Consider the following 22,101-nt stretch of genomic DNA (forward strand, 5'->3'; position numbering starts at 1 on the left):
CCTTCAGATGGTGTTACAATGTTTAACAATTCCATAAGCTAAAAAAAAATTTTAAAAATACAAACTCTGTAGTCACGGAGCTTGCGTTGTAGTGGGAGAACTAGATATTAAGTAAACACAAGTAGAGTACCTATACTGGCAATGCGTGCCAGAGAGGAAAACAAACTAGGGAGGGAGGATGGGAAGGACAGGGTCAGAGTGCAATTTTATTTTATTATTATTTTACCTTTATTTTATTTTTAAGTAAACTTTACACACACTGTAGGCCTCAAACTCACAACCCCGAGATCAAGAGTCATATGCTACACAGACCAAGCCAGCCAGGCACCCACGAGTCTAATTTTTTTTTTAAGATTTTATTTATTTATTCACGAGAGACACAGGGAGAGGTGGAGACACAGGCAGAGGGAGAAGCAGGCCCGATGAGGGACTCAGTGAGGAACTCCATTCATCTGGAACCCAGGACCCAGGATCATGCCCTGAGCCAAGCCAAGGCAGACACTCAACCACTGAGCCACCTAGATGTCCCCCCAGGAGTCTAATTTTGAATACGTAGTAGTTAGCAGGCCCCACTGAGAAAAGAGTGTTGTAGCAAATATATGAAAGAAGTAAAGCCCTAAGCTATGCAGTGTTTGAGGGGAAAGTATTCCAGATATGGCTGGAGCAGAATGAGTGAGGGGAATAAAAGAGATGAAGTAAAAGGGGGTGTGCGGGTGTATGTGTGTGTGTGTGTGCCCGCACATGCATGTATATAGGGAAGGAAGGCAGGATGCATAAACACTTTTGACAGACTTTGGTTTGTACTCAGGGGAAGTGGGGAACTACGTTAGTATTTGAAACAAGGAAGTGATCTGATCGGATGCACATTTTAACAGGTTCACTCTGACCACTGTATTGGGAGGAGACTGTGTAGAGTGTCAGAGGCAAGAGGAAGACAAGTCACAAGGTTATTGCAAGAATCCAGGTAAAAAACAATGGTAACTTGAGCCAGCATGCTATTTTGGATGTATTTTCATGGTATGACTTGTTGACAGATCCGATGTGGAATATGAGAAAGAAGTCAAAGATGACTCCAACATTTTTGAACCGAGCAACTGAAAGGATAGAGGTACAATTTAAGGAGATGAGAAAACTCTAACAGCAGCGAGGTAGATCTGGAATTGAGGTTTGGACTCCTATCTGATAGGCCTATAGTCACGTTTAAGTAGAAATGTTGAGTAGCTAGAGGTGTGTGTTACATGTCTGAAATGGAGACATCTGGACTAGAATTACAGATTTGGTAATTGTCTGCATAAAGATGGTATTTAAAACCACAAGACTGAATTAGATCACCAAAGGAAATGAGTGTATATTGAAAAGAAAAGAAGGCCAAGGACAAAACCAGGGGGCACTCCAGAGTGTAGAGTTCAGGCAGGTGAGTAAGAAGCAGAAAAGAATGAACTCCTTATGAGTTGCCAGTGGGTAGGGGGAGAAATCAAGACAAAAGTGGTCCCAGAGGCCAAGTGCATATAGCATTCAAGCAGGAGAACTCAATTGTGTCCAATTTCACGGCTAGGTTAAGTAACTTGAAGTCAGAATTGACCAAAGGATTGACCAAAAGAAGGTCACCGCTAACCTTGTTCAGAGTGTTTGTTCAATGAATGACTGAATGAATGTAACTTTTCCACCATTTATGTTTGGCCAAGACCCAAGTGCAGGGACTAGATCTTTGTTTCTCCAGGAAGTTTGATGAGTTTGATAAATGGTTTCAGAATTGACTGAATGAAATGGCTTCTCCCTCAGTGTCTGGTCTCTTCCATTTCTTACTTTATTTTCCTTAGAATTGTAGAGGGAGGGAAACTGCACAAAGGTCCCAATTCCTGGAAGCCAGGCTATCTGGAATTGGCTGTGCTTATTTCTCTGTACTGTACAACAGCACCATACAATACCCTCAACCCTTTGGGGCAAAGAGGTCATCAACATCAAAAAACAAATCACTGGAAAACATGGGCAAGCTGACTTAAATAATATAGTTCATTTAGTCAGGCTGTTGGGAGAAACCACGCTCATGAGATAATTAACTTAGAGCATTGCTCAATAAAATATTTTCTTTGAAATGTGAAGGATTCAAAGCATATTTACATAAAATACCAGTGAAAATTTAAGTCGAAATGGCCAGAGTTTTATGCATTGTTCTCTGCAAAGAGGAAGACTCTCCCTGGGCCACTCTATAGAAACTACTATTTTTTTAGTATTTCCTCTATACTAGGAACTGTGCTAAGAGAAGCATTTATGGGCATTTAGCAACTAAATCTTTACAACCACCCCAAAGGAAAGGTATTTTGGACATCTTCAGATTTTAGACGTAATAGAAATAGACTACAGATATCAAAATGGAGCCTTTGGAAAGATTGATGGGACATCATAGAGATGAGTATCTTTCCTAGTGAGTGACCCTTGGGAGAGGATTGATCCTCATGAGAACTGTCCCCTGACAGGATGAGTTAGACCCCTGTGCTGCTTCTAGAAGGCAATTTTTCCTGTGAAGGAAAGAGCGCAGAAGCTGAGGCAAGTGGCCCTGGCAGACAGCATCCTGAGAGCTAGTGTACAGGTTGGGGGTGTAAAGAAGTCTGCGGAGAGAAAGGAAGGAAAGAAAAAGACTGTTAACTTTCACCATGCATCAAACATGATCATAATTTATTTTATCCTCAGACCCCTTTAAGCTTAAAAAATATTAACTCCATTTTATAAAGCTTCCAAGAGGGTAATTTCTCTAATGTCACACAAATGTTAGCAAGGAGAGAAACCAGATTTTGCCCACAGAGTTACAGGATTTCAAGACTAGCCGCTTACCACATTCCCCAAAGAACTGGAGACATAGAGACGCCCTACTGAAAGGCAGCTATTAGAAGGAATTCTAGGTGGCTCAGACCTTAAGCATCTGACTCCTGGTTTCAGGTCATGATTTCAGGGTCCTGAGATTGAGCCCCACATGGGACTCCATGCTCATTATGGAGTCTGCTTGTTCCTCTCCCTTGGCTCTTCCCCCCACTCTCTTTCACTCATAAATAAATAGAATCTTATATTAAAAAAAAACAAACAAACAGGGATCCCTGGGTGGCGCAGTGGTTTAGCGCCTGCCTTTGGCCCAGGGCGCGATCCTGGAGACTCGAGATCGAATCTCATGTCAGGCTCCCGGTGCATGGAGCCTGCTTCTCCCTCTGCCTATGTCTCTGCCTCTCTCTCTCTCTCTGTGTGTGACTATCATAAATAAATAAAAAATTAAAAAAAAAAAAAACAAGAATTCTGGACACTTTTTCCTGGCCATTCTTGGCTGTATGTGTGTTAAGAGGCTTAACCAACTGAGCCACCCAGGCGCCCTCCCCTCTACCTATTTCTTGGGACTACCAGCTCCCAGTGTGGGGTAGGCCCTGCTAGAGGCATTTATAGTACAGGGATTAATAGAATGTGGCAGTCAGGAGCACCTGGGTGGCTCAATTGGTTAAGCATCTGCGTTAGGGCAGCTCATGATCCCAGGCTCCCTGCAGAGCCGGAGCCCGAGCCTGGGGCCTGCTCCTCCCTCTGCTTGCTGCTTCCCCTGCTTATGCTCCCTGTCAAATAAATAAAATCTTTTTAAAAAGAAAGAAAAGAAAAAAGAGGCGGCCATAGACTAGATATTAAATGTGGGGAGCGTTTATAAACTATGCCTATAAACTGCATAACTGTGAGCAATTTACCCTGCCTTTCTAAACTCCATTTCCTCATCTGTAAAATGGCAATAATGAGCATACACGTAATGCACAGTTCGCTGTTAGGATTAAATTAGTTCCAAGTCATTAGCTCTTGGCACTTAATGTGGCTGTCCCAACTAACACCTCCCTGCTGCATCTCACGGAAGAGGAAATGAGCCTAGAAGGTGGTGAAGCGGCTTGTTCACAGGGAGGTGGCAGCTAGTTCACAGGGAGCGGAAACGTAATTCCAGATTCTCCGCCTCTCACCCCTGGCCGGGCCCTCCTTCCTGCTCCCCACTGCCTGGTCGGTCTCCGCAGCCACCGTCTTGCCTCTGCAGGTTAAGAACTCATCCCTTAAAAAAAAAAAAAAAAAAAAAAAATCCAACAACTCGCGGCTCATCCCCCAGTGCCGGCTGCACCGGGAAGCCTCTACCAATTACCAACGACCAAGTCCCTGAGCTCGGGCCGGCTTTTTTCCATTTAGCAAAGGGGAGGAGAAGGGACGGCGACCCCGGGTCCCCAGGAGTGAATAAAGGGTAAGGGTGGTTCTAGGAGTGGCCGAGTCTACAGGAACGCGGGGTCCCACGTTCCTGCCGCGTGCGTTCCGGCGCGGCTACTTCAGCGGCAACCCCCCCCCGGCTCCCCCACTGGGCTCCCCCTACCCCTGCGGGCTCCCCCCGCTCCCCCTCCCCCGCTCCCCCTCCCCCCTGCGGGCTCCCCCCCCGCTCCTCCTCCCCCTGGGCTCCCCCCCGCTCCCCCTCCCTCTGGGGGCTCCCCCTCCCCCTGCGGGCTCCCCCCCCGCTCCCCCTCCCCCTGGGGGCTTCCCCACCCCCTGCGGGCTCCCCCCTCTCCCTCCCCTCTCTCCCCCTCCCCCCGCGGCCGTGCACCTGCAGCGCGTGGGCGGGAGCGCCGCGAGCCCCCCCCCCGGCCGGGGCGGGGCCGGGGCGGGGCCGAGTGCGGGTGCGCCCGGAGGCTCGGGTTTCACTGAAACTTCTCGTCTCGGGGAGCGGCGGTCAGGCTGGGACTGCGGCCGGTGAGACCGGCGAGGCGGGCGGAGCGGCGGCGACCCCGGGCCCGGCCGGCGGCGGGCAGCAGGAGGATGCGAAGCGTGCGCGCCGCGCGGCTGCTGGGGGTGGCCGTCCTGCTGGCGGCCGCTGTCCCCGGCAGTGGCAGCGTGCAAGGTGAGCAGCTGGGTGGGGAGGGCTCCTGCGGCTCAGGAGCCGGGGCTGCACCCGGGCAGGTGCGCGCAGGGCATCCCCTCCCGGTGTCGCGGGCCGAGAGGCGGGCGCGGGGAGGGGAGGGGAGCGGAGCGGAGGGGCGCTCGCCGCGGGCGCGATCCAAGGGCCTGAGGCCTCAGCGTCCCGGTCCCGGGGCCCCTGGGCGTCGGCGGGTGCAGCGGGGGGGGGGGGAGCCCGAGGCCCGGGGCGCCCACCTCGCCTCCTGCGACCCCCTTTTCCGCCCTTGGAACCTCCTCCTCGGGGTGCGCGGAGCTGCTGGGGCGCGGGCACGGCCCGGGGCAGGGCGCACCGCCGGGCGGGGCCTCGAGCTTGAGGCGCTCGGGCGTCCCGCGAGTTACAGGTGGAACCTTCTTGGGCGTCTCGTTCGGCCGGGAGACCTTGGCCCTGCGCCTCCGTCCGCGGTGCCACGGCGCCCAGGTGCGTGTGCCCCGGCCGCCTGCGGGGCGGGGCGCGGGGGGCGCGGGGCGGGGCCGCCGACAGGTGCGCGGCCCCTTGGGCAGCCGGGGTACCCTGAGGACGGAGGTTCTCATTTCCCTGCGAAGTTTGCTGACCTGCTGTAAAAAGGCAGTTTCTCGCTTTTATCTTCTTCATAAAAGCACTGTAAAACAGCAAGTCACTGTCGATTCGAATGAGACCGCAGAATGTGGTTCTTTTCCCTCCGGAGGTGAACGGCTGCTGCAGGTGCTGCGTGCCCTGTACTGGCCGGCGTTAGGGGGAAGGCATTCGTTTGTTACCAGCTGTGCTGAACGCTTTTCGTTTGGCCTTTGCCTTTTAAAGTTGGAAACGTGAAATTCGGAGGTGAAGCTAAGTATGTGCACACATTTAAGAAAATACGCAGGTGTAGGGGATCCCTGGGTGGTTCAGCGGTTTAGCGCCTGCCTTTGGCCCAGGGCGCGATCCTGGAGTCCCGGGATCGAGTCCCACGTCGGTCTCCTGGCATGGAGGCTGCTTCTCCCTCCTCCTGTGTCTCTGCCTCTCTCTCTCTATGTCTATCATTCATTCATTCAATCATTCATAAATAAATAAGTAAATCTTAAAAAAAAATATGCAAGTGTAGATGATGCTTCTCTGATTCAGGCGGCTCCCTGGGGAGGCTGGCCCTGATTATCTGGCTGGTGGTTGTTTACAAATTGATGGGCCTGGGGGCGGGGGACGGGAGCACTGATTCCTGAAGAATATGTTCAACTTGTTTAACAACAACAAAAAAATCAAGTTACTTGTTAACTGGAACTATTTAATATTACATCTTGAGGGCTTTTTTTCTCCACATACTTTTGTTCCGGTTGCATGGCAACTTCCCCAAATGGGTGAGTTACAGGACAGACTTAAGGTAGATGGAGCTTTCCCCCCAGTATGAAACTAGATTGACTATATGATTAAGAAACAGAGCATCTCCGAGTTTTTCTGCCCCTTAGCATAACCTCTTTGCTCATCCCCTTTTAGCTTGACCTTTACACAGGCGCCTCAGTGTGCTGCAGGGCAAATACTACCTTTGATTTTCTTTCCCGTCTTTTTTGGATCTCACCCAGAAGACTTAGAATACCCCCTTCTCATCTTACAGATGGGGGCCCCTGAATTGGGGGTGGGAGCCAGGAAAACACTCTATCAGACCACATACGCATTCCTGCCCCAACCGTAACTGATAAGTATTTGTGTGTGTGTGTGTGTGTGTTTTTCTCATTTATTCATGAGACACAGAGAGAGACCAAGAGACAGTCAGAGACACAGGCAGAGAGAGAAGCAGGCTCCATGCAGGGAGCCAGATGTGGGACCTGATCCCAGGCCTCCAGGATCACACCCTGGGCGCTAATCTGCTGAGCCACCCAGGCATCCCAGTATTTGTGTTCATATGTTTGATCCCTCTCCCTACTAGATCGTAAACTCTGGGAGGCCAGGGCCCTAGTGTCATCTCCATCACCATGGTCCAGCAGTCTCATTCTCTAAAGGACCTCAGTATATACTGAATGAGGAATGAAGTGAGTGGACTTGCTTAGAGTGGCCGCATGGGGGGGTGTGGCAGTTGGGCATTTATGTGAGCTCATTTTAGGCACTTGCTTCTTTCTGCCATGTCACAAGCCTGGGAAGTCCCCCACGATGCATTCTATTTTTCTTTTGGTGACTCAAGCTTCTTTTTTTTTTTTAAGGATGATTTTTTTAAAAAGGTTTTATTTATTTGAGAGAGGAGCATGCAAGCCAGAGCCAGGGGGAGAGGCCCAGGCAGAGGTGGAGGGAAAAGTAGACGGAAAAGCAGACTCCTGCTGAGCAGGGAGCCCACAGGGAGGCTCCAGCCAGGAGCCCTGGGACGTGACCTGAGCCAAAGGCAGAGGCTTAATGGGCTGAGGCACCCAGGCACCCCAGAGACTGAAACTTCTGTTCCCTTTGTCATTGATTAAGAATTGTACAAGTAGTATGTGAGCTAGACAAGCTCTGTGAGAGCAATATGAGCACCATTGCAGGGAGGGGCAGAGGGAGAGGGAGAGGGAATCCTAAGCAGCCTCCCCACAAAATTTTTTTGAAAAAGGGAAGTTTAATTAAATCACTTTCAGTACTCGGGGCTCCTGGGTGGCTCAGTGGGTTAAGTGCCCAACTCTTGATCTCAGCTCAGGTCTTGATCTCAGCATCACGAGTTCATGCCCTGGTTTGGGATCCATGCTGGATGTGGATCCTACTTTAAAAAAAAAAAATCATTTTCAGTACCCAAAATAAACCACTGCTGGCATTTTGGTCTGTATCCTTTCCTGTGCTTTCATACATCCAGTCATTAAAATATGTACTTAAAACATAGAAAAAAAATTTTTTTAAGATTTTATTTATTTATTCATGAGAGACACAGAGAAGAGAGAGAGGCAGAGACACAGGCAAGGGAGAAGCAGGCTCCCTGCATGGAGCCTGATGTGGGACCCGATCCCCGGCCTCCAGGATCACACCCTGGGCTGAAGGCGGTGCTAAACCGCTGAGCCACCGGGGCTGCCCAAAACATAGAAAATTTTTTTGTGAAGTGCCTGGGTGGCTTCATCTGTTAAGCTGTGGACTCTTGGTTTTGATCTCACGGATGGAAGGATGAAACCCTGCCTCTTGCTCCTGCCGCCCTCCATGGGCATCCTCTCTCAAATAAATAAATAAATAAATCTTAAAAAAATATTTTTGTATAGTATTGGATTATAGAAACATCAGTATCATGTCAGTAAATATAAAACATCTTTTAAAAAATATTTTATGTATGTATGTATGTATGTATGTATTTATTTAAGAGTGCACCTGCCTGCTGCCTGTGCTTGGAAGGAAGCAGAGGGGGAGGGAGAGGGACAAGCAGACTCTGCACTGAGCACAGAACCCCACCCTGGGCTCAATCCCAGGACTCTAGATCATGACCTGAGCCAAAAATAAGAGTCAGTCGCTTCACTGAGCCACCAGGAGCCCCTAAATATGAAACACTTTTTTTTTTTTTAAAGATTTTTAATTTATTCATACAGACAGAGAGAGAGAGAGAGAGAGGCAGAGACACAGGCAGAGAGAGAAGCAGCTCCATGCAGGGAGCCCGATGTGGGACTCGATCCCGGGACCCCAGGATCACTACCTGAGCCAAAGGCAGACGCTCAACTGCTGAGCCGCCCAGACATCCCAATATGAAACATTTTTAAACTCTACAACATGTTATAGGAAGATTTCTCATAATTTTTAAAGTAATCTTCTGTGAATAGGCACATGGGGTATTTCCAGTGTTGTGTAAGAAGAGAGAATACTGTAATGAATGGGAAGATGAGACTCTAGGTAAGTGTTTGGTTTCTTGCTTGCCTCGTGCATAGTTACCAGTTAACCTGGATAGGTGGTGTTTTGGTGAAGTCTGTGTTTGACCACCTTATGGTTTTATTAGCTAGGCAAGTGTTGAGAAGAAAACAGTTCATCCTGAAAGAACACATGAAAATATGCTAATGTATACCTAGGGAGGGGTCTCTGGTAATTGAAGCTTTTAATTTTCAGCCTGTGTTCCCACAGGTTGGAAGCAAATAGATTTGGGGTGAGGGGATCCTAGGGAAAAGGATACAAGAGGAGAGTTGCAAAGTACTTGGTTTGATGGGGAGGGTGGATCACAGAAGGATGCTTAAAATAAGCATTATACCATTAATAAAGTAGTAGTTTTAAGATTTATATACTTAGTTATTTTAGAAAGTAGAGGGAGGAGAGGTAGAGAGAGGGAAAGATAGAATCTGGAGCAGGATCCCAGATGAGCACGGAGCCTGATCTCACAACCCTGAGACCGTGACCTGAGCTAAAGCCAAGAGTCAAATGCTCCATTGACTGAGCCACTCAGGTGCCCTACAAGTAGTAGTTTTAAAGTTAAGAGTTTTCCATGCATTTCTCCCAAAAGTTGCATGAATCAGAAGTGTTTTAAAACAGTGAAAATCCCCCATTCTCTCTCCAGTCCCAATAGACTTTCATGCACAAATATGTATATTTTGTAACAATAGAAGGATTTTATTATATACACTCTGTGACAGTTTTTATTTATTTATTTATTTATTTATTTATTTATTTATTTATTTATTTACCTTTACCAGCTCAAGGTCAGCATAGGGCAATCTTTCCATACTTTTATTTTTTTTTATTTTTTAAAAAGATTTTATTGGGATCCCTGAGTGGCGCAGCGGTTTAGCGCCTGCCTTTGGCCCAGGGCACGATCCTGGAGACCCAGGATCGAATCCCACATCGGGCTCCCGGTGTATGGAGCCTGCTTCTCCCTCTGCCTATGTCTCTGCCTCTCTCTCTCTCTCTCACTGTGTGCCTATCATAAATAAATAAAACAAAAACAAAACAAAAACAAAAAAAAATTAAAAAAAAAGATTTTATTTATTTACTCATAGAGACACAGAGAGAGAATGAGAGGCTGAGACACAGGCAGAGGGAGAAGCAGGCTCCACCCAGAGAGCCTGACTGGGACTTGATCCAGGGTCTCCAGGATCACGCCCTGGGCTGCAGGCGGCACTAAACCGCTGCGCCACCGGGGCTGCCCTTTCCATACTTTTATAGGGGGAATATTATTCACTGTAGACGTGTCATAAGTTTTTGAACTAATCTCCATTTTAATTAATTAATTAATTAATTAATTACTTTTAAATAATCTCTGTGCCCAAAATGGGGCTTGGACTCACGACTTAGAGATCAAGAGTTGCATACTCTACCAACTGAGCTAGCCCGGCACCCCAAACTAGTCTCCTTCTTAATGGTTGTTGAGACTAACATTTTTGTGTTATTATGATAAAGAATGTTGTGGTAAACATTCTTGTACATACTGTATTTCTGTGCACTTCAACTAGTATATATGCAGGGCACATTCTTTTACGTAAATTGATAGATCCTGGGGCAAGTACACTTAATTTTGATGTTTTGCCAAATTGGCCTCCCGAAATATCATACCAATTTACACTCCCTTAACAAAGAAATCCAAACAATATAGAGGCTTGTGAAGTTTAAAAAGAAAGAAAGAAAGAAAGAAAGAAAGAAAAGAAAGAAAAAGAATCTCTCTTCCCCATTCTTTTTACTCCACAGAGATGGCCATTTATAGTTTGGTGGATAGCCTTCTAAATTTCAGATTTTGCATATACATTATAATTTTTTTATACAGATGGAAGCATATTGTTCCGCCAGTTGGTTTTTTTCAATTGATTGTAGTTATCCTTGCATTTCAGTATTCTTGGATAGTAAGTACAATGTCTACTATTAAGTTAGGAATAGTGGCTGATGAACATTGCCTATTTCCTGTTTGCAGTGAGGGTGGAGGATGCTGCCTTGAGTATCAGTAGGTATATATTCTGTATACTTGGGCAAATATTGGGGATTACAGCCCATGAATGGGAATGCTTTTATGCCCAGTTCTTTATATGTGTTCACAATTCATATGTGCATTTAATTTTTTCCTCACTATGAAATAGAAATGGTTTTGTCTGGTGGCTCAGTTGTTTGATGGTCTGAGTCTTGGTTTTAGATTGGGCCATGCTCTCAAGGTCAGGATTGTGGGATTGAGCCCCCCATCCCACAGCACAGACTCTTCTTGAGATTCTCTCCCTTTCCATCTCCCTCCCCTGGCTCACTTGAATTCTTGCTCCCACATTCTCTCTCCATTTCTCTATCTCCAACAAATCAGTAAAATAAATGAATGAATGAATGAATGAATGAATGAATGAATGAATGAAAAAAAAAAGAAAAGAAAAAAGAGAGAAAAGAAAAGAAAAAAGAAAAAGAGCACCCGAGTGGCTCATTTGGTTAAGCATCTACCTTCATCTCAGGTCATGATCCCAGAGTCCTGGGATTGACCCCAGGTCAGGCTCCCTCCTCAGGGGGTATGCTTCTCTCTCTCCTGCCTGTTGCTCTGCCTGCTTGTGTTCACTCTCTCTGTGTCAAATAGATAAATATCTTTTTTAAAGCATTTCTTGCTTCCCCCCCTTTATCTTAGTATTCTTATTTAAAATAGATTTTGATCTCTTTTCATGAACCTTCCTGACCTGATATGTGCTTTTTACCAGGGAGATTTTTAAACATGTGAAAGTAGATTATAGTGAATCCCATGTACCCCACACTCAGGTTCAATAATTATGCCCTAACTTCCTGCCTTCCTCCCTGTGATATTTGTTAACAGCTTTATTAAGACTTAATTTTTAAAAATATTTATTTATTCATAAGACACACAGAGAGAGGCAGAGCTATAGGCAGAGGGAGAAGCAGGCTCCCCATGGGGAGCCTGCCGCAGGACTCAATCCCAGGATCCCAGGATGACACCCTGAGGCAAAGGCAAACGCCCACCCGCTGAGCCACCCAGGTGCCCCTATTAAGATATAATTTGCACACCATACAATTCACCGACTTAAAGTCTACAATTCTGTAACTTTAAGAATATTTACAGAGCTGTTTATTCATCACCACAGTCAACTTTAGAACATTATTATTATTTTTTTTTTTTAATTTTTTTTTTTTTTTTAATTTATTTACGATAGTCATACAGAGAGAGAGAGAGGCAGAGACACAGGCAGAGGGAGAAGCAGACTCCATGCACCGGGAGCCTGACGTGGGATTCGATCCCGGATCTCCAGGATCGCGCCCTGGGCCAAAGGCAGGCGCCAAACCGCTGCGCCACCCAGGGATCCCTAGAACATTATTATTACTCCAAAAGAATGCCCCACCCCACCCTCCCTACCCCTTTAGTAATCTCTCCCCAAAGCGCCCCATTCCCCAGCTCCTAACAACAAATATTCTACTTTCTATCTATGGATTTGACTATTCAGGGCATTTAATGTAAATGAAATCATACAATATATATTCCTTTGTGACTGGCTTCTTTTACTTAGTATAGTCAAGGTTCATCCATATTGGAGCATATATCAGTATTTTTTTTTAAAGATTTTATTTATTTATTAATGAGACCACAGAGAGAGGCAGGAGACACAGAGGGAGAAGCAGGCTCCCTGCAGGGAGCCCGATGTGAGACTCAATCCCAGGACCCCGGGGTCACATCCTGAACTGAAGGCAGACAGATGGTTGGTCAACCACTGAGCCACCCAGGTGCCCCTGTATCAGTACTTTTTTTTATTGCCAATGAATATTCCATTATATGCATATATAGCATTTTGCTTATCCATTCATCAGTTGATGAACTTTTGGATTGTTTCTACTTTTTATTTTATTTTTAAGTGATCTCTACACCCAATGTGGGGCTTGAACTCATAATCCCAAACAAGAGTCACATACTCTACTGACTGAGCCAACAAGGCACCCCATTGGTTGTTTCCACTTTTTGATGCTTATGAATAGTGCTGTGTACATTCACGTACATGTTTTTGTGTAGACATGTGTTTTTATTTGTCCTCAGTCTTTACTAGGAGTAGGAATCACTAGCATATCTGGCAACTCTATGTTCAGCCATTTGAGGAACTGCCAGATTATTTTCCATAGCGACTGCATCATTTTTTGTTCCCACCATCTGAAGATACCAATCCTTGTGTTATTTTGAAATAAATCCAGATATAATTTCATCTTAAGATATTTCAGTATGTATTCATAAAAGATGAAATTTTCTTTATCAAACATAACCACTTATAATAATTAACATAATCAAATATTCAATGTTCAACTCATAAATGTCATAAGTACTGTTTTTAATTTAAAATTTAAAAAAGGGGATCCCTGGGTGGCGCAGCAGTTTGGCGCCTGCCTTTGGCCCAGGGCGCGATCCTGGAGACCCAGGATTGAATCCCACATCGGGCTCCCGGTGCATGGAGCCTGCTTCTCCCTCTGCCTATGTCTCTGCCTCTCTCTCTCATTCTGTGTGACTATCATAAAAAAATAAATAAATAAAATAAAATAAAAAGGTTTTATTTATTCTTATTTTTTAAAGATTCTATTTATTTATTCATGAGATACAGAGAGGGGGAGAGACACAGGTAGAGGGAGAAGCAGGCTCCCCAAAAGGAGCCCAATGTGGGACCCGATGCCTGGACCCTAGGATCCCGCCCTGAGCCAAAGGCAGACGCTCAACCGTTGGGCCAGCCAGGCGTCTGTTATGTTATTAGAGAGAAAGAGAGAGAGAGAGAGAGAGAGAGAGAGATAGAGAATGAGCTGGGGGAGCAAGAGAGGGAGAGAGGATCTCAAGCAGACTGTGCTGAGCGTGTAATATTTAATGTGTCCTGTGGTCTCCTTTGTTTCCATTAACTTGGCGGCTGGATCCAGGTGCTTGATCAGATTCAGGTTTGTTGTGTTTTTGCAAAGTTGACGTGACTGGTGCTTCTTAGGCACACAAGCATTTTTGTGATGTTAGTAACTGGTGGATACCAATGCCTAGATTTTTCTCTTTTATAAAACAAGCTATATAATCTTTTTTTTTTTTTCCCATTAAAACAATTGAGTTTTCTCTGTAGTAATTTTAGAATCTTGGTGGCTCTGTCCCACACAAATGCAGGCTAACTCACTGAATTGGTCTCTGGTGGGCTATTTCTGGGGTGGAGGACCCAGCTGGATGGCACAGTTCCACAGGACATAGTCCGTCAGTCACGCCCGGGGTGGGGCTCAGCGGTTGGGCATCTGCCTTCGGCTTGGGGTGTGACCCTGGGGTCCTGGAATCGAGTCCAGCATCGGGCTCCCCCATGGAGCCTGCTGCTCCCTCTGCCTGGGTCTCTGCCTCTTCCGGTGTCTCTCATGAATAAATAAAATATTTTAAAAAATAAAACTTTCTGTTTGAGAAGAAATGTTGTGTGGAGTTCATAGTTTGGTTGGTCTCGAGGTTTACACAGCGTGTAAACTCCGGTCAGGGCCTCAGGGTGCGACGTGGTGTAACGGTGAGAAACCTGGATTCCAGAATAGACTGCTTGGTGTTGAATCCCGACTCCTGCCTGACAACTGCCCAACCTTGGGAAAGTTACTCAGTTTCTTTGTGCGTCTGCTCATGGGTCTAAAATGATGATCTGGTAATAGTGGCTGCCTGCAAGGTTGTTGTGAAAGCGAAGTAGGTCACTACATGTAAAGTCTTGGAAGCAGCCGATGTTGCGCCCATGACGGGAGCCCCAGTAAGAGCACTTACTAGGATTAAGGGACTTTGATTTTGTGCAGCTGTGCTCCTGTCTTTGTGGCTTAGGTATGACCCGGATCAGGCCAGGGTGCTCAGGAAATGGGCAGGAGAGGTTGTGATTCCCTCTGCTGCCTTCAGTGGTGGGCCTCGCTGAGCTTCCTGACCCACCTCAGGTGCGTTGAGCACCTGCTCTATGTCCAGGGCTATGCCAGGGACTGTGAGAGTGAGAAAGAAGCTACTACACAAGCCTACAATTAACCTATAATCTCATATGGGGACCCTTGCCATTTGGGGCCTGGGGAGGGTTCCCCAGACATGTCATCTGTCTGTGAAACAACCACAGCAACAACTGTAGCCTCTTGAAGTGCTTCAAAGCCGGTCACTCTGCTAACTGATGTTGAAAACCATGTAAGTGGGTCATGAAGTCAGTACAGAGGGTGGTGACTGGCTTTTTATAAAAATGAAACAGAATATAATAGAAAGTCTTAGAGGGTAGCCTGTATAATAAAGGCAGTTGTTTTGTGAGACTTTTTTTTTCCATTATGGATAATATGAATTAGAACTGGGTGTTTCTTACTGTTTTAGTTTCAGTCAAGTATTTGAGACACATTATAATATATAGCAATACTTTACTATTTTTTTTAATTTTTATTTATTTATGATAGTCACATAGAATGAGAGAGAGAGAGAGGCAGAGACAGGCAGAGGGAGAAGCAGGCTCCATGCACCGGGAGCCCAACGTGGGATTCGATCCCGGGTCGCCAGGATCGCGCCCTGGGCCACCCAGGGATCCCTACTTTACTATTTTTAATTAAAAAATAATTCATATATGTTTTAAAAAATTATAAAAGAAATTAGAACAAGAGACAGGTCTATCCTAAGTGTTTAGTTTCCTGTGGCTACCATAACAATTGCCACAAGCTGGTGGCTTTATTTACTTTTTTTAAAGATTTTAAATATTTATTCATGAGAGACACACACACAGGGAGAGGCAGAGACACAGGCAGAGGGAGAAGCAGGCTCCATGCAGGGAGCCCGACGTGGGACTCAATCCCGGGACTCCAGGATCATACCCTGGGCCGAAGGCAGGGGCTCAACTGCTGAGCCACCCAGACATCCCCCCCCACACACCTTTTTTTTTTTTTTTTTAATTAAAGTGGTAGCTTTATACAATAAAAATTTATTCACTCACAGTTTTGGGAGTCAGAAGTCTGAAATCAAGGTGTCAGCACCTCTGAAGGCTCTCAGGGAGAATCTGTTCCTTGTTTCCTCCAGCTTATTGTGGTTGTTGGTGTTCCTTGGCATTCGTTGGCTTGTCCCTCAGCATTATTTCAACTTCTATCTCCATTTTCATACTGTTTTCTTCTTTCAGTCTTCTGTTTCTCTCAATTCTCCCTTTGCCTTTCTCTTATAAAGACACTTGTCATTGGATTTAGGGCCCACCCAGATAATCCAGAATGATTTTCTCATCTCAAGATCCTTAATTACATCTGCAAAGATCCTTTAAAAAATAATAATAATAAAAAAAGATTATTTATTTATTTACTTGAGAGTGCACACACAGGAGTGCATGAGCAGGGGACGGGGCAGAGGGAGAGGGAGAGAGAATCTCAAGCAGACTCCCCATGGAGCACAGAGCCTGATGCAAGACTTAATCCCATGACCCTAAGATCATGACCTAAGCTGAAATCAAGAGTTGGATATTCAACTGTCTGAGCCACCCAGTTGCCCCCAAAAGATCTTTTTTCTAAACAAGGTAATGATCACAGATTTTAGGGATTAGGTCATGGACATCTCATTTTGGGAGCTACCTCTCAATCTACAGTAAACAAAAAATGAAGTACTGGCTTCCATACCCTTTATTCCTCTACCAAAGCTAACAGCCGTTAGTTCTTAACAGGGAAACCTCAAGAGAAGTGAACAGTCCTGCTGAACTTGGGTGCAAAGCTAGGAGAGGAAATGAGGAATGACTAAGCATAAAAATTATCAAATACACTCGTGAGTAGTTTAACTCTCCCCCTGGCATGCTGTGATGCAATTTGCTATGTTTTCTCTACATGGTGAAGACACTCAGAATTCCTCAGAATTAGTGTCATCAAGTTGTCCCTCATTTTCTTCTTCTTTTGTTTATTTTTTTAAACAAGGGAATGCTTAAAGATTTCATGTATTTGAGAGAGAGCAAGACCAAGACAGAGAAGCAGGCTCCCCACTGAGCAGGGAGCCTGATACAGGGCTCCATCTCCAGACACTGGGAATTGTGACTCAAGCTGAAGGCAGACAATTATCCAACTGAGCCACCCAGGCGTGTAGTTAGGCAGGATGTAGGCTACATATGCCATTTGTTTGTGGTTCCTGAAGTTTAATGCAACTATGGTGATGATGACATAAAATGTTAAGCTTGTCCTGGTACTTGCTTGAAAGAGCACAAATTTGTCTGAACACAAATAGTACATTGACCCATTCAGTAACTCCGAGGCCAGGCTTTCCTGCCAGCTGGCCTCCATAGGAAGGTTCCAGGAGGCCCACACAGAAGCAGGGGAATCCCTGCCCATGGCTTGTGCTCTTCTTGTGGGTGGAGAGGGAATGTCCCTCCTGCTCCTTGAAATCTTGCTATTTCAGACTTTGGAATTGGGAATGACTGATACGCCAAGCTGGATCCTGTGCCAGCCAGAGTGAGATAGATGGCCGTTATAACAACAGTTAGGAACTAATAACTGTGGGTAGTTTGTAAAAAATAAATTGAAATACTGTCAGGTTTTTTTGAGTCCTAGAAATCAATGTTCTATTTCACATGTACCCTACAACCTTCCTGTAAAAACACACACAAAAAAACCATTGTAAACAACAAAGAAATCAACAAAACCCATAATCCCATCACCCAAAGAAAGCACTTCTAAGCCTTTTATATACTCCTTCTGCTTTGTCTAAAGTACTTTTAGACAAAGATTTTATTTACTTATTTGAGAGAGAGAGAGAGAGAGAAGAAGAGCATGTGTAAGCAGGGCGGGGGGGGGGCAAGAGAGGGAGCGAATCTCCAGCAGACTTGAAGCTGAGCGTGGAACAAGTAGGGCTCAATCTCACGGACCTGAGATCATGACCTCAGCTGAAACGAAGAGTCAGACACCTAACCAGCTGAACCACCCGGGTGCCCCAAAGTACGTTTATGTAAACAATTACTACTAAAAGATTGATCTCTGTACTGACACTTGTCTGCTTTGCCTTTTTTGTATAGGAACCAATAGAACCTCTAAAGGAAGAAGTCTCATTGGTAAGACTGACAGCTCGTCGCAGATCACTGGGAAAGGAGTTACAGTGGAACAAGGCTTTTCTGTGGATGACGTCTCTTCCTCCATCCTCACTGGAAAACTGACTACTGTCTTTCTCCCAACTGTCTACACAATTGTATTTATGGTTGGTTTGCCAAGCAACGGCATGGCTCTGTGGGTCTTTCTCTTCCGGACGAAGAAGAAGCACCCTGCTGTGGTGTACATGACCAACCTGGCCTTGGCAGACCTCCTTTCTGTGGTCTGGTTCCCGCTGAAGATCTCCTACCACATCCATGGCAACAACTGGGTTTATGGGGAAGCCCTTTGCAAGGTACTCATTGGCTTTTTCTATGGCAACATGTACTGCTCCATTCTCTTCATGACCTGCCTCAGTGTGCAACGGTATTGGGTCATAGTGAATCCCATCGTGCACCCCGCGAGGAAGGCAAACATCGCCTTGGGAGTCTCCCTGGGGATATGGCTGCTGATACTGCTGGTTACCATCCCCCTGTATGTCATGAGGCAGACTATGCACATTCCAGCCCTTAACATCACGACCTGCCATGATGTCTTGCCTGAGGAAGTGTTGGTGGGGGACATGTTCAATTATTTCCTCTCTCTGGCCATCGGAGCCTTCCTATTCCCAGCCTGCCTCACAGCCTCTGCCTATGTGCTGATGATCAGAACACTCCGCTCTCCTGCTATGGATGAAAACTCGGGAAAGAAGAGGCAGAGGGCCATCAAGCTCATTGTCACCGTCCTGGCCATGTACCTGATCTGCTTTACCCCCAGTAACCTTCTGCTCGTGGTACATTATTTCATGATTAAAACCTGGAGCCAGAGCCACGTCTATGCCCTGTACATGGTGGCTCTCTGCCTGTCCACCCTTAACAGCTGCATTGATCCCTTCGTCTATTACTTTGTTTCACAAGACTTCAGGGACCATGTCAAGCACGCTCTCCTTTGTCGGAGTGTCCGTTCAGTCAGGCAGATGCAAGTATCCCTCACATCAAAGAAATTCTCCAGGAAATCCAGCTCTTATTCTTCAAGCTCAACCAGTGTCAAAACCTCTTACTGAGTTTTTCAGCCCCTCTGTTACTGTCCAGGAGGCCTTGGAGCCTACTCACTGTGATGGGTGTTTTCCTGTTGTTCCCTAACCCAGTGGGTCTCCCCATGTACCACGCATATGTAGGACCTCTCAGGATTGCTGGAAGCTTCCCTGTTTCATGAAGAAAGTCCCCCCCAATTAACAGAGATGTCAGTTTTAGAATTCCTCTACGCAGGTGCTCCCAGAAATGGAACTAAAAGAAGCAGACTTTTCAGAAGGTGATGAAAAAACAGAAGCCCAGCGACTTGTAAAAACTAATGTTGGCACGAAGACTCCGTTCTCAGCCAAAACTACATTTCTTTTACATCCGGGCTCATTCACAGCCATGTTAGAGCTTCCACGTTCCTCAGAGATGATCAGACCGATTGTACAGATGGGGCAAGTAAAGAGGTGAAGAAGCTACTCCGAGTCAGGGTAGCTTCCATGCCAACCAAGGGCAGCCAGTCCGATCTGCGGATTGGACCATAGACTTCCAGTGTTCAATGGGTTCTCCTACCTCCTCTTGTTTAAAAATACAGGTTCATCAGACTCAGGAATGAGAGGGCTCAGGGTCTGAGTCAGGAAACTATTTTAACAAGCCCCTGCTGCGTATGCTCCTGCACACCAAGGTTTGAGAACCACTGGTCTGGGTGCTGCTTCCACTTGACAAGGTGCCAATGGAGAAGCAAACTGCTTTGTGTCTCTTTTATGTGTAGCTTGTAATAAGATCTGCTTATGGTCTCATTAGGACTTTCAGTTATTTATCAGTCCCTTGAACTTTTGTATGTATCCTTATCACTACAAGGAAAGTACATTGAAGATTTTAAGTGTGGAAATACAAATTTTGTGTGACTTTAAACTGACTCAGAATCTTCAGTTTGAGTTATAGATGGTTTCAAAGTAAGAATGGCATTTACCACTTGTTTTTCAGAATTGTAGTTGGATTATTTATTTATTGTCAGTTTTCTTCACTTGCTACAAATATGAAATTGTAATGCCTTCTCTGGGTTTGAACCACATTCTAGAAAAGAATGCTAAAGAGATGTGATTTAAAATATATTTACAGGGTACTTTTCCAAACTGAATTTATGTAACTGTTGTATTTGTGATTTTTTGAAATAATCTTATCGTAATGATTGATTTGTAGAAACATATGACTCCCCCCCTTTTTTTATGACTTATTTTTGAGTTGTATGTTTTGTAGGGTTTTTTTGAGGGAAAGTATGGGAAGCCTCAGCATCATTCCTATAAAAAGAAATCTGATGCTCACACCATACTTCTTAGATGAATAGGGCCATGCAGTACATACTGCTTCATATTTGTTTTCATTTAACATTTCAGAATATTTTTCCATTCTGTGTTTATAGGCTGACCTCCATTTTTAATAGATACAGACTTTAATTTGGGGGTATATTGTGATGCATTTCGTCATTTCCCTAGCAATGTCTCCTGAAGTCTCTCTCTCTCTCTCTCTTTTGTTATTAAAACAACATCTAGGGATGCCTGGGTGGCTCAGTGGTTGGGCGTGTGCCTGTGGCCCAGGGTGTGATCCCAGGGGCCCAGGATCGGGTCCCGCATTGGGCTCCCTGCGAGGAGCCTGCTTCTCCCTCTGCCTGTGTCTCTGCCTCTCTCTGTGTGTCTCTTATTAATAAATAAATCTTAAAAAAAAATAAAACATCTATACTGCATTAGACATCGGTGTAGACATCTTTGTGAGTATTTCTCTAGGATAAGTTCCTGGAAGTAGAATGACCAGGTCAAAAGTTAGATGACCACTCTAAATTTTGGTAACTCTTGCCAAATTACCTTCAGTAATTTATATATATAAAGATCTTATTTATTTATTTATTCATGAGAGACCAAGAGGGGCGGAGACACAGGCAGAGGGAGAGGCGGGTTCCCTGCAGGGAGCCCAATGCGGGACCCGATCCTGGGCCCCTCGGATCGGGCCCTGGGCCACAGACAGACACTAAACCACTGAGCTGCCCAGGGATCCCTGCTTCAGTAATTTATATTTCTACCAAAATAGTACATTTGCTCCTGTTTCCTGAAATGCTCGTCCATTTGATCTGTCGATCTTTTATTCTTTTAATTTGTATTGAAGAAGCATAGCCTAGTGGTTAAGAGTGCAGCTCCTGAGCTGGCAGGCAGGAGTGACCTCTGACTCCATCATTTCTTGTTCTGTGAGCTAAGGAAAGATCCTTCCCTGTGCTTTAGTCTCCTCATTTGTAAAATTAAGATAATGATACTTTCCTTATAGAGTTATGAGGATTAAATGTTCGGCACATTTATGCACTCATAAATACTATGTAGCACTGTGGCTGTCACTCTGACTGCTAATGACATTTCATTTCTGCTCTGTCCCCTGTCCCCTTTAGTGCCAGTTTACACCTTGTCTTCCCTGCCTGCTCTGCTTTGAGTCTCAGCAGGCTTAGGTTGTCTTCATCTTACAGGTAAGAAAGCAAAAGATGGTGGGCACAGAAGAAAAGGAAGCAGAAGCAGATGGCTCACAAGGGCCCTGCAGGTGGTGTATGGACTGATGCAGTGGAAAAACTTATTTTGGTATATTTGCCATCTCTTTATCAGACATTTTTATGATACATGCTGGTATATTAAACTGAACAAGAACATATAAATAAAGATTTTCTTTCCTACCTATGCCTATTCTCATTTCCCAAAGGAAACAAATTTTTATAATAACTTATCTATAAAACACCTATATATACTATACCTCTTAAGAAATACATGAATATATACATATGCATACATATGTTAACTCCTAAATCCATTCATATGGATCTTCCTAATTACTTTAAAGTATTTTTTTAAAGACTTCATTGATTTATTTTAGAGCGAGAGCTCACACGATTGGGAGAGAGGTGTGGGGGGGAGAGAGAATCTTAAGCAGATTCTGGGCGGAGTACAGAGCCCCACGGGGGCTCAATCTCATGACCCGAGTGGAAATCAAGAGTCTGACACTTAACCGACTGAGTCACCCAGGTGCCCCTTCCTCCTTATTTTTAACGACTGGATAGTATTCCATGTATGGATGATCACTATTTAGTTCCCTAAGGAAGAGGTTTGTTGTCGATGTTGGTTCATTTTTCATCAAATCTTTTCTTTTTCAAGATTTGTTTATTGGAGAGAAAGAGAGTGAGCATGTATGCATGTGAGTGGGCGGGGGAGGGGCAGAGGAGTGGGAGAGCGCATCCTCAAGCAGACTCCCTGCTGAGTATGGAGCTTCCTT

At 45.3% G+C, this 22,101-nt stretch overlaps 1 protein-coding gene across 1 annotated transcript; it reads left to right on the forward strand.

The window, feature by feature from the left end:
* Positions 1-4,112: 4,112 nt before the first annotated feature.
* On the forward strand, positions 4,113-20,547 carry F2RL1 (F2R like trypsin receptor 1). The gene is made up of 3 exons (XM_055342307.1): positions 4,113-4,246; positions 4,728-4,891; positions 17,734-20,547. Exons 2-3 carry the CDS (start codon positions 4,810-4,812, stop codon positions 18,843-18,845), a joined length of 1,194 nt encoding a protein of 397 aa, XP_055198282.1. The 5' UTR covers positions 4,113-4,246; positions 4,728-4,809; the 3' UTR covers positions 18,846-20,547.
* The last annotated feature ends 1,554 nt before the right edge of the window (positions 20,548-22,101 follow it).

This window comes from Nyctereutes procyonoides, unplaced genomic scaffold (genome assembly GCF_905146905.1).
Source record: "Nyctereutes procyonoides isolate TBG_1078 unplaced genomic scaffold, NYPRO_anot_genome, whole genome shotgun sequence".
Lineage (NCBI taxonomy): Eukaryota > Metazoa > Chordata > Mammalia > Carnivora > Canidae > Nyctereutes > Nyctereutes procyonoides.